The 19,664-nt window shown below is 37.0% G+C and overlaps 1 protein-coding gene across 1 annotated transcript; it reads right to left on the reverse strand.

Moving 5' to 3' along the window:
- Positions 1 to 2,113: 2,113 nt before the first annotated feature.
- Positions 2,114 to 18,394, reverse strand: LOC112457362 (anosmin-1). The gene is made up of 8 exons (XM_025020362.1): positions 18,244 to 18,394; positions 14,758 to 14,882; positions 6,702 to 6,894; positions 5,979 to 6,314; positions 4,288 to 4,484; positions 3,658 to 3,802; positions 3,349 to 3,563; positions 2,114 to 2,641 (listed from the first exon to the last, which is right to left on the reverse strand). The coding sequence occupies exons 1-8, from the start codon at positions 18,320 to 18,322 to the stop codon at positions 2,405 to 2,407; spliced, it is 1,527 nt and encodes a 508-aa protein (XP_024876130.1). The 5' UTR covers positions 18,323 to 18,394; the 3' UTR covers positions 2,114 to 2,404.
- Between the last annotated feature and the right edge of the window lie 1,270 nt (positions 18,395 to 19,664).

Below are 19,664 nucleotides of genomic sequence, written 5' to 3' on the forward strand. Positions count from 1 at the left end.
AGAGAGAGAGAGAGAGAGAGAGAGAGAGAGAGAGAGAGAGAGAGAGATGTACTTCTTTTTTCTTTCATAATTCTTCAGGACCTGCTAAAGACTGTTGTTGAACGGGTTGCGGTGGTTTTCTTTGCTTCTGGCGAAATGATACAATTTTACATTCTGTGTTCTAATGTACAAAAATTATTAGATGCAGTAAGTTTTATTATATATAATATTTATTTTTACGCAATTAAGAATTGTCTCAATGATTGCGCTAGAGATTTGCAGCATTCTTTGGCCACCGCTTGTCACATACATTCTGACGAATATATAACGTGATAAAATAAACAAAATAAGAATTTTTAGAATACTGCAAATATTATTTATAAAAGATATTGTTACATACCATTTTTGTTTTAATAGAAAACATTTATGAAATATAAACATTCCTGAAGTTATATCGAAAGGTATTTCTGATTAACAATTATAATCTATCATACGTTAATTTCCATCTGATTTAGAGTACAGAAATGACAGATATGGCATTTCACGAAAACTGGTATCAGTCTCGGCCGTCAATAAAACGCAAATTCATGTTAATGATAATGGCCAATAATTTAAAATGTAGACTTGTATCATTTGAAAAGTTTAACATTTCTTTGCCATCATATATGACGGTAAGACTACGTGCGTTTATTGTATCACTTACCTGCTTATATAAAACTATTATTATTAAAAATTTTTCCAGATTATGAATCAATCATACTCAATTGCTGTTTTATGTTTAAAAGTGGTTAAAAAATAATAGAGAATGTATTGCAAACATCTCAAATATGATGCAGAACTTTATTTTGCAAGGTAAATATATAACAATCAGATAAACTTGTGAATCAATTTTTTATGTTGCTAAAGTTAATGTTTTGTTTTAGTAAAGGAAATACAAGGAAATAATGATTAATGATTATTGGTATGAGATACACGTTATTAATGGATTTTTTTAGAAATCAGTAAGGTAAAGAAAAATAAAAATTTTAATCACAATAATGATGGCATATGCTTAGAATTTACTTCATCGCGTGATGTGTAGTAAAGCAGACAGGGAGTTTTTGCAATATCGTCTTTCTCAGATACGGTAAATGTATCTGAATTAGATACGTTCACCGTCTAAATTCACATTATTAGGGACTTCATAAAACTTATTTTCTCAAAAATAACGTCGAACGTACGTTTGAATAACGTTACGTGAACGATGTGCATACGCAGTTTCGCCTTTCGATCAATAATATGAATTTAGATGGTGAATTTGTTACATAGAAGATATTTATTATTAATGTATGCAATCTAAATTAGACGTTGATATTATGTAAAACAGCATCATGGAATTTAAACAGTTGTAGAACAAAAGTATTTAATAAAAGTATTTTCTCTCTTCATTAGTGATTAAATCTAATATTATAGTATATAAGATGAGTCAAATAAAACAATTTAAGATTTTATAAAAATCTGTTTATGATGCATAAAAATATAAATTGCTTTACATTCTATTATTTGTATAAGTAAGTGATAAAGAATAAATATTATATCATTTTGCTCTGCAAAAACTAAAGTACGGAAAAAAATACAAGTTGCAGAAAAATGTAAAAAGCTGTAACTTATTGATGGAATAAATTTCAGTTTTGTGTATTATCTATAAAAAAAGATAAATATATTTCTTATTAATAAATATATAATAATGAAAGTTCGCAATTCATATTCTACGAAATATATTCATGTACATATATTTATTTTCTGATAAACCTATGTTCTGTGGATATTTTTTATCATTTATGAACAACATTCTTACGTAAATGAAGACTTATGTCTGCATTTTTCTTTAAGTTCTTTGTCATTTCATATAAGATTCTTAAAAAATAATAACATCTAATTCGGAAATGCGCTTTTAAGTGAGGAACGCAAGCCAATTAACTTTTAAATTAAAATCATCGCTGTTTGATCTTTTTCAGTTCTCAATGATATAAAAGTAAGACATGTTGAAATTTTACACTTCCTCTATAACATTTAAATAAGATATAAAGAAATTATTTTTTTTTATTATTAAATAAAAACATTCATGTATGTATATCAGAAATATTACGTCTTCGATCTTTATTATGAAAGAATCTTATAAAAAAAAGCATCTATGAAGTTACAGTGCTTTCTTCGAAAAATTATTGTACACATTTTGACATTAAAAAGTTTCTGCAATACCGCATTATCGAATACGGTTTATGTAACTGTTCCACACAACGCACAATTGAATTATAAGATGCTAGAATAATATTTATAAGCTATGAAGAAATTATCGTTATTATTCATAAGCTATAGATATTACAATTACAGCTTACAATTCGTTTGCTTTGCGCACACCCTGCCAAAATTTATTTATCGTTATTTATTTATTTATCACAAATAAACCGGAAAACCGCTTTGTGTATCTGGACGATTTTGTTTTGCATCGCGTTACTTTTCCCCGCGAATACTTCCGCTGCTTCTGATCGTCCTGACATCCGGTTGCGAAGAACTCTATACTGGTCCCATGATCGACACTTTCGCCGTTCTTCAATATGTTTCGCACATTCACGCTATACATGCAGTCGTTTCGAAGTTGTCGCAAATCATAGTGCGGTGTCTGAAATTAATTGTACGATGGATAGAGTTGAAATATATTAAGATATATCTGTTTCTCTCATTTTCGTTTTTATTGTTCTAAGTGTCAATTACCAAAATTTTTTTTGAAACACATATCAGAAGTTCGATATCTGAGCGAAGAGAACTATATTAATTATTTCGAAATTTTTACTATTCTAAAATAACTTTGAAATCAGTTGTTTTGGTAAAATTACTTGACAAGATATCACGTTTTTTTCTAAAATTGTTTCGTACAGTTCTAAATTAAATAATGTAATAAGCTAACTTTTCTTCAAATGTATTAAAACTTTACAGTCTAAAGGAAATAATATTTAGAATAATAATTAAGGTAACGAAGATAGATGATGTTCTTTTAAAAACATATGTATATATACAATTTTTATTTCTTACAGAGACAAGACTGCATAATTATGGCTGTATTAATAATTAAAATAGATACAATATTAGAAAGTAAAATTTTACAAGTATTTTCTTTGAAATGGCATTCTTGTTTATAAGTTCTCATTTTATACTATCGTGTCTACGTATGTTGCAATACAGTTATGCAATTAAATCCAATATTTCATATCAAATTTTATATCAAAATATATTCTGTGCATTTTTTACTAAATTTCCAAAGCTTTGCCAATCACAGCAATGACTGTCAATCGCGAAAGCACAAGGCAAAGGAATTTGAAATCGGCATACCTGAACCACCTTCCAACCAACGGATTTCCGCCGACGTTCCGGGTTTTTCTTGCGTGAACAGGACTCTTCTTGCCAAGTGACATTATACATGCTACCGTCGCTGCTTGTCGGCCAAACTAAACGCGTCTTGACTTCCCCACAGTGGCAATTCATGCGACGCACGTGGAGGCCGGCCTGCGTTCGCTCGCACCTGCGAGAACGTCTCCCGATGTCGGCTTCAATAAAAGATCACTGCTTTCGTTGGTTATCCCGACTACACTGGACTTAAGAAGGGAAACTGAGGGAAGGATTGACTGTTTGGTACCTTACCGTACGCCATGTAATCGGTGCTGTTGAAGACCTTGGACGCCTTGCGCGAGGTAAGACGCCGACCGCCGTACATCGCCACCGCCTGCACTTGAAAGAAATACTGGCATTTGACCTCCAGATTCTTCAGTTCGTAACAGGTCTTATCCTGGAAAGCACATACAGAAATCTCTCGATTACATCAGAAACAAAATCTCAACTCGAACGCGAAAATTATCGGCAAAATTCTAAGTGTTTAGAACTAGGGTACCTGCATTATAAATTTAATTTATAATATGTAAATATATAAAATATATATTTATAACATATATATATATTTTATACTATATTTATACAATTTCATATTAAATATTATACAAATATTGTAACACATTATATAAAAATTTCAAGCAAATCATGATTTATGTTTTAATGCATTTGATTCTTTTTAATTCCGAGCGCCGCAATAAAGATATACCTACACGTGTATGTATATATATTGAGGTAACAGCCTTTTCAAGTCATACGTTTACATCTAATTATTTAAAATAAAATTAATTTATTTTTTTACATCTTGTTGCAAATTAAAATTAAATTGAATGACTAAAATAGGTTTTTCTACGAAATCTACTAATAACGATGAAGAGAACTTACTTTAAAAATCGTCCTGTGATAGACGAGAATAGATTCGTTTGTTGGTCCGTGGATAAATCTGGTCCAAAACACTTTATAAAACGATATCGGCACGTCCGATACCGGTTTAACCCATCGTAAATTAATACGCAGCTTTCCACCGACGAGCCGCGCGTTAGACAAGGTCAAGTTCTGCGGTTCCTTCGGATTTCGCGGTTCTGCAACCGACCGTAGGGAGACACCGTAAGATCATTGCTTCTTCGCAGTGCAATGCTAATTACAACGGAACTATAATATATATATTTTATGCATATGTCCTACAGTGAATGTAATAAGAAGATATAATTCTTCTCTGTATAGTAAATCACCATCGCAATTTTATTAATAAACATATTTTATTTTTTTTTATACGTGGTATATAAAAAAAACTTTCCTAAATTAACGTACGCGACATTGTAATGATTGGTAATGATGGTCACTTAATGCAAAATACCTTTTTTTATCTAGTTATTTCTACAATAATGCGATACTCATTTAAAAAGTAAATTAGTTCAATAAGTCACAGAATAATATGATAAAAAACATTAAATTAAAAGCTATTCTATTTATAAAATGTATTCTCGTTTGGTAAAATGTACGTAATTAAAGGATTAAAGGTATTAAATAGTAGCAAAATGTATCGTCCCGGCTAATTCAAAATGATAACCGCACAGATGTGATTTCTAGCTAGTTCTTGCTGTTAATAACTGGAATTACTTAATCCGGTTTTGCATGATTCGTTGATGCGTGAACCATTCATTATATTAATAATTCTTTTTTTTTTCACGTAACTATGTAAACCCGTTTGCCGTGATCGTGACGAAGGCGAAAAATTTATGTAAAAATATATTCGAGATTTATTTAAGATAGCAATTAACGCTATGATTTATTTACGCCGCTTATTAATAATTAAGCTAATATCGGTACTCATTACCATGGTCACTTTTCTTTTTGTCGAATCGCAGCGTATACTCGCGACCTTTCAATAGCATGTTTGCTCTCGCATGTTAGCCACTGGCCTTCACTTTGTGAAGCTTAATTTGCGTGCGAAAGGTCAACATTGAGCAATACTTACCGCGGCGATTTGCGCAAGCGATTAACGCGACTCTGAAACTTTTCACCGCGGGTTAATGGCCCGAATTCCGAAGTCAACAAACAAACAGTTCTCAAACACGAATACACTCGCAGGTAAAATTTTCTTCGGGTGGAACATTACACATGTCGACCTCGCGTGAGACGAGTTGTTCCACGAGTTCGGACAATCAACGATAATAACTCTAGCCTTCCACAATGTTCTTAAATTGTTGTTTTCTCGTGTCAATTTAGAATGCAGGAATGACGGGACTTAAACGTTTCACGGAGACTGACATTCGGTTTGGGCCATCGATGAAACGTACATTTTTGTCGATAATAATAGCCACACTGAATAAGAAAACTTGCTACATTTGCAAGTTTCAATTTGACACCATATACTTTTATTTTTATTTTAATAAGTTTTCGCATATATATTATAATATATAAAAAGGATCGCGTATTAATTTATATAATAATGTTATAAATAAATTCGCTCTTTTTTTCAATGCTTTTTTGAGCGATTTGATCGGAATAATAATCAATCGCGGCTAATAGACTGCGCAGATATGCTTTTATCTCGTTTGTACGTAGGTACTCACCTTTCGTTTTAAAGGGCCTGGAAGGTTGCGAATATCCGCGCGATCCATTTCCATTGACGGCCGCCACACGAAACTGATACCAATGTCCTGTTTTCAGCCTACCTCGGAGGGTCGCGTGCGGCTTCGTTGACACGTGACACACAGTCCAGGAACTCAATCTGGATTCCATGTACCTGGGGCCGACCAGATGACGCTCCTCGACCAGATACCGGACATCCCCGTCCTTGTTGTTGGCGGATACGTTACCGCCGCTTGGCTTGCCGTTGCGCCACGTCAGAAGTACCAGATTTCTCTTTTGCTGTTGTATCTGTAGGTTCTCGGGCACAGGTGGCAGATCTAATTAAAATCATTATTCAGAATAAGTAAGTTTAAACCTTACAGTGGAATTAGCACAAGCTGTTTTTTTTTTTTATTCGCAAATTTTTCAATCAATTTATAATCGATCTTCGCGCGATGTCGAAATAGGACATTTTTGTCACGAATTTTCTATATATCTTTGACGTTAAATATTTTTGAAATTCTTTCTCAAATTACAAATTAATCAAAATGGAATTCACTTGAAATTAAATGAAAGTGATGCTTGTACTTCAGAAACTTAGTTCCCGAAGTCTTTCACCTTTCACGACGCTCTTTTGCAATTTACAAAATTACTAGTCTGCATGATACAGATACGAATGAGAAATAAACACATGGCGCTCACAAAATAACAACTGCCACACTCACCGTTTCGACTGTCCAAACCGATGGGATGCATGCACGTGATGCCGCAATCGTGGGAGCAGCACTTGGCCAAATCCGGACAGCGGGAGTCGTCGACGCAGGCGATCAAGCAAGCGGCTTCGAAGGGCGTCATAGACATTCTCTCGGGGCAATAACCAGGTTTTGTGTAATTCGACGCCAAGCAATTTTCCACGCACTACGGCACGATGACGAAATATGATGAGAAAGAATTTATTTAAACATATTCATTTCTAACTTTTAACATTTCTTTCCTGACAGTTGTATGTATATATGAAACCTGATTAAGTAATTGATTGTAATGTTGCTGCTCTAAAATCTTAGGCAGCAAATAAAATCTGATATATTTTCTCGTATTAGTCATAATTTAGAAAATAAATGCATTAAAAATAAAACATATTACGAGTTAAATACATTGAAATTTTGGTGAGATTTTGTTTAAAAAATTTTTTTTTACTTTTATTTCACCAAAATTATTACATTCATGAAAGCTGTACATTTTCTATATCTTCTTTTGATTGACTTATATTGCTATTTCGTTCAACAACTTATGCGAAATTATTTCTTCACCATTTCTTCAACGGGGCGGGTTTATTAAGGCCGGCTTCATCGCATTCCATCTTAATCGAAGTGCTTTCGATCTGCTCGCCATCCGCGATCCGATCCAATCCCGTCGGTACCGAAAAAGATACGGCCAATAGCCGTGTAAAAAGGAAAAAAAAATAAAAATACAACAAATCGCCGCGCCGATGTCGAGTTCTCTGCCACGATTGAGAGCTTCTCTGCCATTTTCGTGGAAGCCAATCCTCGCTACATAGTTACGAAACTGCCGCTCCTCGATTCCGTTCAAATGCGAAATGCGAGTCCGGATCCTTTTAAACGAGGCCCCGAGGCATATTCCCGATCGTCAGGACGAGAGGAGATGCCGCGCCGCTTCATATATATTTCAACCTAATGCGCGTTCGAGTTCGCGCGCGTTGCCGTGTTTTTATGCCGTCATCATTTTCGTACAATGTAGAGACGCGAGAAAGCCGGTCCCCGGTGAAGTCAACCGAAAAATGCAACATTTAAGATAAACGTCGGCGACGTTGCGAGATGTATGATTACAAGCGTAATATGGTGTTTGCAAAGTGCGTGTCGTTAAACTTAATAGGCGACTCAAGGCAAATTTTCAAAGTCTCGTTAAAATAAGTACATCGTATCAAATTTCGCGATTGTGATAACTTCATCGATGTAGCTTCATCGAAGAATAGACGCGCGCCGCGTATATACGTATTAAAAAAGGAAGAGTTGCGAGTCGCCGTCGTTTATGGATTGTAACGCAGTACATTTCCTTCATAGATCTATGCCGGATGTTGGGACGGTTTATGGACGGTTTGTATCTGCTGTATCGTCTACCAGTGACACGTGTATGTGACTAGATGGGCCATAAAGAATCACTTGAAGGAAACGCGTTGCTCGCTGCGAACAAACGAACTTGACGAGGCTGCAACTTACGTAGTGCGTCCATCAAATTTTGTGACGTGTAAAATGTGACATGTAATCAATGTATTTTTACGACAGTTGTTTTGATATCATGTAACACACATCGTATTGTTTACTCTAAAACACTGAATACATATTTTTTTATAATAAGTTGTAAAAGAATAAAATCTAAGTAAACGCTAACATGTCAAAGATTTTTTCGGAAATGTAGTAATTGCATAAATAACTTTTTTTATAAAGCTGACTTATGAAGTATAATTTATACGAACCAAAAATAGCACAAATACATTACAGAAGCCCTTCAAATATTTAAATGCATTAATTGCGCGATGGTTATCAGCGACGTGGTTCGTCGTTACAAGCTTGTATTTTAAGAATTCTACATCCGATATTCGAATATGCGTGAATGGAATGTTTAATATTAATCTTTGGTGACCGTTAGGAACATGCAGTGTAAATCGGTAAGATAATTTGCATATATTGACAATTTGCTTTGCATTAACGTCTCATAAAATATTTTTCATAAAGAAATGTGAAATCATTTACAAGATATACTGTAAAAGATGAAGAAATAAAAAAAAAAGAAAAAAAATGGAAAGGTTGTGTGGGAATGTTTAACATTTAAAAAGAACCATTTAAAATTCATGAAAGATTACGTGTACGAAGACAAAAAAACGAGAAAAAGAAAAATCCACGTTTTTTCTTCTGAAAATGTAACTATGGTTAAAAAGTGCTAAACTGATGATATTAGAAATCGGAGAAATCAAAAGATCGACCCCCCCCCCCCCCCCCCCGATCCGTGGGTATGGCTAACGATCTTTACGGCGGGCTCTGATATAAGATTTGCCAAATGACGAGTCGCGGGCTCTTCCCGGAGGAGATCCAGGAACATTCTTGGAAATGTTTACACGTTGTCGCGCTGTTACGATCGCGACATATATCATTCGCACGGTCGGGGAAACTGGTTCGCTTACTTATTGGCCTACTTTTTACAGAGGGAAGCGAACGCGCCGAGCGAAGCGGACCCGTGGCACTGCGCCGGACAGCGTCGTCGACGCTGATCGCCCGGGGCCGTTGACCAGCTAATAAAGTTTGCAATGCGAGGGTCGCATCGCCGGTAGCGCCGCGATCAGTATTGTTAGCGAAATCATACGTATCGCGTTACCCCTTTATTATACCTGCTCCCTTTCTCAGGGGACTCTCAGGGATTCCCCCGGGCACCGCCCAAATCGGCTCCCGATGATCCGTTGCTCTATAGAGCGGAACCGTGTATTCAGAACCAATCATATTATATGTATATACCAATATATGTATATATACATATATGATTTTTTTATGTATAAAAGAAACTAGGAGACTGTTAATTGAATATCTTTACAAATAAAGGCATTCCGAGGAATCTCATACCTTAGAAATCTTTATAAAAATAGCTAAATATAATATTGTTTCTTTCATTCGAATTCTAAATATATATTAATATGTGTAGATATGTATATTATATATATTTACATAAATATATTTTACGTATTCGAAATGTAACTTATCATTATTTATCTTTGAATCAGATGATATATTAGACTAAACCAAGCAAGAGAAGAGAAATTAGTAATAAATAATCTTAGACATTTTTTTAAAATAAGATTGGATATGTCTGATATACGTATATATTTCGATATACATAGCATCTCTCTCTCTCTCTCTCTCTCTCTCTCTCTCTCTCTCTCTCTCTCTCTTTCTCTCTCTCTCTTTCTCTCTCTCTCTTTTTCTCTCTACATTTGCTACAAAAATACAGAAGCGATTGGTAGGTTGGCTTCCGCGTTCCGTTGACAGTTGAAATTTGTTGCAAGTCAAACGGGAATATCAGACGGAAATCTCAGTGTATAATGTTCCTGGAGTCTAGTCTAATTAATCATTGAATTAGTTTTTCATATATTTATTAAAAAGATCTTGATTGTACAATTTTATAATATTTTTCTTATGTTGATAACATCTCGATATATTACGATATATTCTTGATATATTCTTGATATATTCTTGATCTCGATATATTCTTGATTTATTATTCATGTTCTAGAATCCTTTTTTAAAATGATAAATAAAATTTATAAATTATAATAAAATGAATAAAATTGTATAAATATAAAATATATAATATTATAAATAGTTTGGAGAATTATGTGTGTGTGTGGGATACGGATCTCTGTAACATTACATAAAGGTTCAACTTATACAGGTACTATTTATCATTGGCTGGAATTCCATTCTCTAGCGAAGTAGCGCCTGTATGACTTGGCAATATGAGATATTATCAAGAGCGATGAAAAAGGATCACTATATTGTGTTCTAAGCTCTTATGCAATAAATACCATTGTTGTTACAAAATAGGACATTGTTTATTACAAGGATTACTATATTATTTCATTGCATTTATAATTTCTAGATAAATTAATAAAATAAAACAATCAATATCATTTTGCGATTTAACATTATTTCAACTTTGATTAATTACAATAATATTATTATAAATTAATGTTTTGTCATTTAATTTAATGACTCAATTTAATGATTCAGTCTAAAAAAAATCTGATTTATAATTTAACGTTTTGTTAAATTATAGAGATATGTGCAAGTTACGATAAAATTACAATGTAAAAATATCTTATAAAAGAATCAGGTTTTTTAAATACGAACTTCCGAAAAGATTAAGCTCGGATTAAAGTATCCCGCTCTGATTTTCTTTGGTACATTTTTTTTCGACAAGCATCAGAAGAACTAAGTGGACGATTGTCGGTTTCGCGGTACTCACAACGCGAGTGATAATCGTCTCCCGGGACGTAAAAGGGTGAAAAGAGTAAACTGAAGTGCGCGCGATCTGATGAAGCGTCGTCACGGTCGAAGAATTAACTTCGCCGATGCGCGCCGAGATCGTCGAGTGATATCCGAAGCGATCACGCGGATCAAAGATGTACAAGAAGGCTAACGAAGTTCACCAGATCTCGCTCTTCCGTCCCTCTCCGCACGCATTCGCTCTCTTTGTCGATCGCGCCGAAGGCGCGCGGGGTCCGATCTGTTCCAGTCGAGAGCTTCTTCGCGAAGATTGGAGCGCGCGGCCGTCGTGAAGTGATCGTGAAGATTAGGGTATGGCAGGAGACTAATGTAGTCCGCCACGAAGATCGGCGATAGTGTCGATCGGCAATACTGAAAAATCATGCACGCCGATCCTTGCTCCATCTTCCTCCGCCTCCCCCGCGGAACCGCTTTCTTTCCGTCTCCCTTCCTCTCGGGGATCTCTCTCGCATCGGTGGACTACCCCAATTAAAGACTTGGTGAAGATCGCAGTTTGAAGTATTTATTAAGAACGGTATAGTCGAGGCGGCCTTCCATCGAAGTTCATCGTGAGAATTGGCCGGCCGCCGATCGCCGTCGTTAAGAAAATTATATTGCCCATTGGCGATTCACCACAGCGTCGTTTTCTTTTCGCTTCGTCTTCTTTCTCTTGTACTTCGTTTTCTTCTCTCGCATATTCTTTTCCCTCCGCGAACGACACCGATAATTAACAATCGAAACGGCGCCGCGCGCGGAACCTGCATTTGATCCGGCCGAACACAGTGGAGTTTCCGGTAGAGTTCCCCGCGATATAACGATCGCGCTAACGAAGTCGATTGTCATAGCGGCAGTGGTTTATCTTTTTTCATCAACATTCTAAAGGATGCCGCCGCTTTGATACTGAAGAATTCACGTCTGCTCATTAAACGTTACTTTCAAAATGAAGTTTTGCAATGACGTTATGCTAATGAAGTTAATTGTAATAATAGTAAACAACTACATTTTTATCCTCTCTTTTTTTATCTCTTTTACATTTTTATATAGAATACACAAAGTTGCCAGCGGAATTCCGCTCTCACGACTATATCGGCGAAGTTAATTATAGTAGCTATATTTCTTGTTTGTATCTGTCCACTCAGTCCACTTATTTATTGTTAAACAAAAATAATTAGTATTCGATAAGGCGACATCATGATTGGCATCGTAGAATTTATATTTGTCCAGAAAACTTCCTTAGCGAAGTTTGGTAGCGATTGTACGCGTCGGTTAATTATAGCAACAGTAAACGTCATTAAAAGAATGCGGAAGATTAGGTAACTGGTTGCGCGAAGATAAAAATACGGTGATATAAATTCCGGTGGAACGTGCGCAAAATATCCCGAATGACGATGATGCGGCGCTTTGTGAATATCTGCTTTGTGCAAGCCTCGCGCTTCACACACTAATCGGGAATGACACGCAAATTAATGAGTGAGACTTCACGGAAGCGAAATTGCAAATAAACACAAATCAAGAATTACTTCTAAATTAAATTGAGAGTATTAATCTCTGAAGTACTATATTGAATAGAAAGTAGGGAATTTAAATTTTTTATTCTAAAAATAACTGAAGAGAATTAATAGCCATCCGTGCGGTTTAATTGGCATTTTGAATAATTTATTTTCACTGAGCGAATTGAAGTCTTTAAAGTAATTTAAAGTAATCTATTAATCTTATCAATTAATTGTGCATTAAAATAAGATGGATTTAAATTAAAAGAACGAGTTTAGTACAAGAATGAAGTAAATTCATAATTTATAAGTTTTTTTCACACATAAAGTCACATGTACATACAATATATCTTAGAAATTATGAATTTACATATCAGATTTTTTAATCTAATCCTTCGATTATCATGTTTCTTCAATTCACGTTATTTCTGTTCGATGCTTGTTAGAGTCTGGTACGTCCACGCAGCATCAACAGGAAACGCGAAAGCGTCAATTTCGTCAGGCAGGCTCGCTTTCATGGTATCGATGCCGGAAACGGGAAGTTTCGTCAACCGTGTGGCAATGCGCGGAGCTCCCGAAGAGTGACGCGTCGCGCGAGAGAGCGCGCGACGCAGCCGAGTGCCACCGGGAAGATTGATCGTCGGTGCTTCGGGATAAGAACCTGTTTTCGATAATGTCGGAAGATACGTTTCTAGTGCGCGCCATAGGCGCGCATCCGGACTTAGTGAGTTGCGCGCGGCGCAACTCTTTTATAGGCCATTACTTCGGGACTTTATTGCTGGCCGGCAGTCAGAGCTCGGGGGCTATCTCTTCGTCATTCTCCCCGTCGTCCACCATGCATCCCACCTCGCCCTCTCTCAACCGCCTCCACCCCATCCCCGGAATCATTTCGGGGCCATTTGCTGTAATGACGTGTGTATACACGCCGGCAAAAAATGTCAGCAATAAAGCGCCCGCCGCGGCGAGTTACTGGTAAGTCAATGGGTGTTGTCGTTCATATTCGTCGCGGCGTAATCGCGCAACCAACGCCAATTAAAATGTTTAACCCTCTCGCTATCCGCATTTATACCTCATTTTCAATGTACGATACGCAAACCGATAGGTTTAGGGTCGCAAGATGCTATTGCAAATATTGAGGGATACAAGTCTGATAATGTAACACCCCCCAAAATTAAAATTAAAATTATCTTTATTAATAAGAAAATAAAAAACGATTAATCAAGAAAAATTTGCGCACCGCTTGCCGCGCTTGGCTCTCAATTAGCCCGCTCCTCTTCTACTTGGTGACACCCAATAGCAGAGCCTCTTACTTCAATTTTAATATTAACTTTATTCTAGAAACCCCTAACGCATAGGCGATCGCGATCAGTGCAATTGTTCTCCACTTGTTCTCGAGAAGTTTTATGGGATACGGCAGGTTTCAGGCAGATGACCCAAATACAATGTTATCGATCCGCCGTTGTCGAAATGCCGAATTAGCATCGTCCGAGTCAAGTCCCACGGCCGCGGCCGGTGGCACGGCGTGCCTCATAAATCGTCGAGCGTGACGATGAGATTCAAGTGGGCGCGGACTCAGGGACGCTCGGACTCGCATAACTAATTACACGCGAGCGAGAGAACCCGCAAAACCTGGACAAGCCCCGGATGAATCATCGACGATCTCGCGTCTGCGTCGTCTGCGACTCTCTCTCCCTCTCGAGAAGGCGACAAAGCGTTGCGGGGAACCAGTTTATTTAGCGACGCTATCGAGTGTCGAATCGGCCATCGAAATTAAAATCGATCTCCACTCGGACAGCGGCGCACAATGTAGCGCGTTGATTAATCGAAGCGATTATTCCGCCTGATTGCGACACGCGGGTCGATGCCATAAGCGCCAACAACGATCTTGTTTGGAATAACGATTGTGTTTGTGCGATGCTAATATTCTTCCCTGTCATTAATCCTTTTAGACTGAAATATTAATTTTTATAACGTTCCCCACAAATGTTGATCAAATAATGCTATTTATAATGTTTTTGACACGCATGCTCACTCGCACGACATTTAAATCGCAGAACAAAATTGTGTTAATAACTTTGTATTAAATTTTAGAGTATATAGCATGTAGGATTATATAATAACGTCGTTCGAAAATCATATAGTATTATCATATCATTGATAATGATAGTATACAGATATTAACGGCGATACGGCTAATTGTAAGCTAACTCGCTTGCATAACGTGTCCTTATCCTACGTACCTCGTCAGGTTGATTTTCCCCGCATCGGGCGTCGCACCTGGCCACTCTAATGGAATCGTACTCCTCGACGTATCGCGTCCACGACGCCAAGCATCCTGGTAGCAGCAACCACCACGGCCACCATTCTGCGCAGACATCGTTTTATTAACTATCTTCCGCACCCAGCGGGCGGAATTTTATGGGCACATTTTTCTCCGCTTTATTTGTAATAGGTAACGCAAATGTGTGGCTTTGGAATCGATATATTCTGGGTGGCTCGCGTCTGAGTGATCCTCAAGTAGGATAAAAGGATAACGAAAACGATCTCGTCGATCGAAATTCGTTATGCAATAAGAATGTACGTTTGACTTTTGCAGCGTGACGCACAATTCTCCCCCCCCCCCCCCCCCCGGCAGGGAGGACGAACGAATTTCAAAGAAATTGGATACTTAACGGCGCTTTGCACTTTCTCCGTGCGTTCGCATCTCTCCTTGCTATCGGCATTACCTCCCACGACGGTAATCCCGAGGAAGCGCGATACGTATGTATGCCGTTAGTATACTACCCGCTGGGATAGCTCCGAGCGCCATTTAGTCCGTCTTAGGAATTCGTCCTTTTTTACTTTGCAGCGCACCGCGAGCGAACGAGCCGACCGCGGTCGCCCCGTTCCCGGGGAGATTGTTTCTCCATTTTAGCAAAAGTACGATTCATGCGGTCGCATGAGTATCGACTCGCTCGTTCGCTCGCTTGCTCGATCGCGATCACGGGACATACGCTACCTGCCTCTGCGCCGATCCCACGCGCCTCCTCGGAATTCCGATTGGGGTTTGTCGACAAGAAGGTAGAAGGCGATCACGTCCGCTTTTTCGCCGTTCGCGTAAATGCGGAGACCGGAATGATACGACGGAGTCGACGGAGAGACCGCAAGAGTCACGAGGACAAAGTGAAAGATGTACGGGCACCGCGGTGACGATCGCGATCGATCACACTAATGCGGATAAGCGGGAAAGCAGCTAAAGAATAAAAGCCGTAAATCAACTCTTGCCTGTGAATATTGCTAAAAAGATATAAGAAAAAGATCCGTGAAAAAAATGAGAATATTGTTCAATAATATTAAGCAATTAATGAATTTATTATTATTATTAATAATCTCGTTGTTTAAATTAATCTTAAGATTATTAATTATTATTTTATTATTGTCATAATACTACAACGGAAAAGATTAGGAAAAAGATTAATATTTATATCTTTTGTCATATTTGTAAGTTTTATCGTTATCTATATTTGCGATGAGTTATAACGTAATTTATTATATCTCATCTTTTATTTCAACTTTGCCTATAGTTAACACCACAATTGTAACATTAATATACGTTGAACTCGACGTGTTACGACATTGATCGTCAAAAAGAACCGCGCCTGTCGGTGACTTCAATGCCTGCTCTCAACAAGCAGGACGTGCTCGTCCTCCTGAGAAAAGAACGAGCGGAGAAAAGGTCGCCGGTTACCAGCGACAATCGAACGGAAACATAACAACTTCTTAATTTTTTGCCTGTTGTCAATTCGCGCGTTTAATGGCCCAATCCTGGCCCGTTAATTAACGCGGATATCCCGAAGGTGCTCGGCGCTTACGCTTGATTTCAGAGCGTGAATATATACCCCCACTTATCATAATTAATTCCCATTAGACTGCTAATCTTACTGGATAAGAGAAAGATTTATTAGTGTGTTATTACCTGTATAAATGTTAGAATTCGTAAATTGGAGCTAAGATTGATTCAACCTTCAATTAATTTTTTGGTCGACGAAGGAAGATTTAAATAAATAACATAGGTAATTTTTGGGCCGTACACTATTATACTTTATGTTAAATACTAGTCGTATTATTTCATATTTCATATTTCATATTTCATATTTTATTCGCTCCATTATATGTAGAAAGCGTACATTGTTTTTTGGTAGACTGGGTAATGATTATAAATTGTTACGTTTAGCATTAAAAATGAGAAAATAGAAACAAGACAGTCTAAATTTTTCTATCTAGTTCATATTTCCAGAAATTCGGCCGAGCATTGTTGAGATACAATTCAGCATTATGCAATATGCGATTAAACTAACGTTAAACTGACATGTAATAGTTCACTCTTATTGGCCGCTTTTTTATTATCAATTTGATTTAAAAAATTTTTAAATTTAATTCTAGATGAATATCAATGCATCGTACAAATGATTAAAACAAAAACTTGTGATTCACTTACTTACTCCCTAATATACAATCTGCATGGATTTACTTTAATTCAACCGATAGTTTCTTAACGGTCTCCTTGCTTATTACGCTTATCTTAATGTTTTTCGCAAGAAAGTGCATTACGTGTTTCAGAATGTACATATCATCCGATTTCCAGAGAAGAGAAAGGAGTATTAGCCTTATTGCTTTTGGCAAATATTACGCATTAGCATGGTAAATGAGTTACCGTGATCAACTAACGAGGTTGATCGTATGATATTCTTTTTTTATCTCTCTCTTTCTTTCTTTTCCCCTTCTCCTCCTTACCTCTTTCTCTCTATATTTATGTTTAAATTATTTCAAAACGTTATATAGAAAATTATTATTATATTATTTTGCAAAAATATTTATATTTAATTATTAATCATATCTTTATGTACACTCAGAAGAAACAATATTAGAATATATATTTACCTACAAAAAATTATAATATTTGCATATTTTTTTATAAATTAGGTTGCTTCTCGATAAAGCACGATAAATTTAAGTTTTTTATAAAAATACGTCAAGTATCTCATTTTTCTGTTAAATTTTTGTGGAATGTTTATTTTGTATTTATTACTACCTGATATTCTCTAAATAAATTCTTTGACAGATAAGAGTTAAATTGATGGAATTGTTTCAGTAAAAAAAAAAAAGATATTTTACGACAAGTTTAAGCCGCAATTTTGCTTTTCAATAGTTAACCGTCAATTTTTTGCAATAAATGGAATACTCTTCGAAGATATACTACCGAGAATCTTTGAGTTAAAACGGTACTTCGACAAGACCAGAGTCCGTAAGTGGTTCTTGTCAATCCACTTTAGCTTTTTGCGAATACGCGAAATGTCTTATATGTCTCATATTGTGGTGTACTATTTTTAGAATTTTTTCTCCCTTATATTTATATATCCAAACAAAAATTTGTATGTGACTTTTATTTGCTTTCTTTAATTGTATTATAATTGAAAGCTATATATATTTGTATGCTGAGTAACATTACAATTAAAAAAATTAGCTCCAAATAAATCAACAATAGTTTCGATGCTTGAACATTTAAGTCCTAGGTGTAACTTTTTAAATAAAATGATGGCAAAGCATATAAGTCAAATTATTAATATATCTGTGCAAAATTATCTTTGCAATAAAGTATGCAAAGCAATTAATATTTATATATTTATTCTTTGTTAAATGGTAAACGCATAATCTTCATTTTACAACCCCACATCTCCCATACATACTTTTGAGGGTGGCCGGTAGTTGCTGCCTCCGCCTTGTTTTCGCAGCTAAAGCTGATGTCGGATTGCCGGCGTGCGGCATCGGATTGTTGATGGTCCTTTCGGGAGCAGCCTACTCTCGGCCCGCGTGAATTCTATATCTCGCGGATTTCTTTCCTCGAATAAACGTCAAGAATCACTCCTCGGAAGAGACCGGAAGAGATCAGCCCTTTTCAGTCACCGTATGACGCGACGTCGCCCTTCTTACTGGTTAGAGGAGACGCGAACGGTGGTGCATGGCGCTAGCCCGCTCGCTCGCTAAGTGACAACGGCTGGGCGGCGTGTACGACGATCTTTAACCCTCGAGTAGGTATATCTATCCCCGATCCAGCCGATCGGCCACGGTAACAATCCAATCCGCCGTTCAAGACTAAACCCGTAAGACCGAACCGAAGCGTTCGAACTGGGATCGGGCTTACTTTCCTGTGCAGTCCAATCCTCCTTCTCTTCTGCTCTCGCCCTCCTGGCGCACTCTTCTCCTACTCTACACGCCGCGCCGGGCCCACACCACTTCGTTTCCACCACTCTCCACCGCCATCGCCACCCATCGCAATGACCGAATCATTAACTTCAGGAAGGGTCCTGGCTCGCGCTCGAGCAAGGAGCACACGCGCAGGGAGCGCGTTTCGCCGAACCAAAGCGACGAGAGACTTCCTTCCTATTCCTTTCTTTCTTTCTTTTGCGCGTCCCTGTTGTATTTGGGGACACGGTAGCGCTCTTTGACCCCCTTTTTCGAGGGAAGAGGGTTCTGTCTTTAATCTCCTGACCATTCTTGTTTTTTTTGACTTTGCATGTTAACCGTGGAAAAGATCCCTATATATGGTCATGGTCCAACATTTTAAACATTTATTATTAAAAAAAAATATATATAAGGATTTTTATTTATATTATTTATTTTTTAATATCATGCAAAGAGTAATTTTTTGTAGCATGTACTATATACGACAGTTTAAAAACATTCAATTGAAAAGTTTCCGGTCTGAGCAAGAAAGAGCAAAACTTGTATAGTAGATTGACTCTAAAAAGAAAGATAGCAGAGGCTGCTGGCATTTCATCTAAACGTGTACACGCCATCCTACCTGAACATTTAGGTATTAGAAAATTGAGCGCGCGCGATGGGTGCCGCGTTTGTTGACCGTGGATCAAAAACGTGTTTGATTAGATATTTCGGAAACGTGTATTGAACGTTTTAAGCGTAATAAAAATGATTTTTTGCGGCATTTGGTTACTATTGATGAGACTTGGGTTCACCACTATACACCTGAGACAAAACAACAGTCAAAACAATGGATTTCGAAGGGTGAATCGACTCCGAAGAAGCTAAAAACAGTTTTGTCGGCTGGAAAGCCGATGACCACAGTTTTTGAGGATTTCCACGGGATAAT

This window comes from Temnothorax curvispinosus, unplaced genomic scaffold (assembly GCF_003070985.1).
Source record: "Temnothorax curvispinosus isolate PA1 unplaced genomic scaffold, ASM307098v1 QBEX01007734.1, whole genome shotgun sequence".
NCBI lineage: Eukaryota > Metazoa > Arthropoda > Insecta > Hymenoptera > Formicidae > Temnothorax > Temnothorax curvispinosus.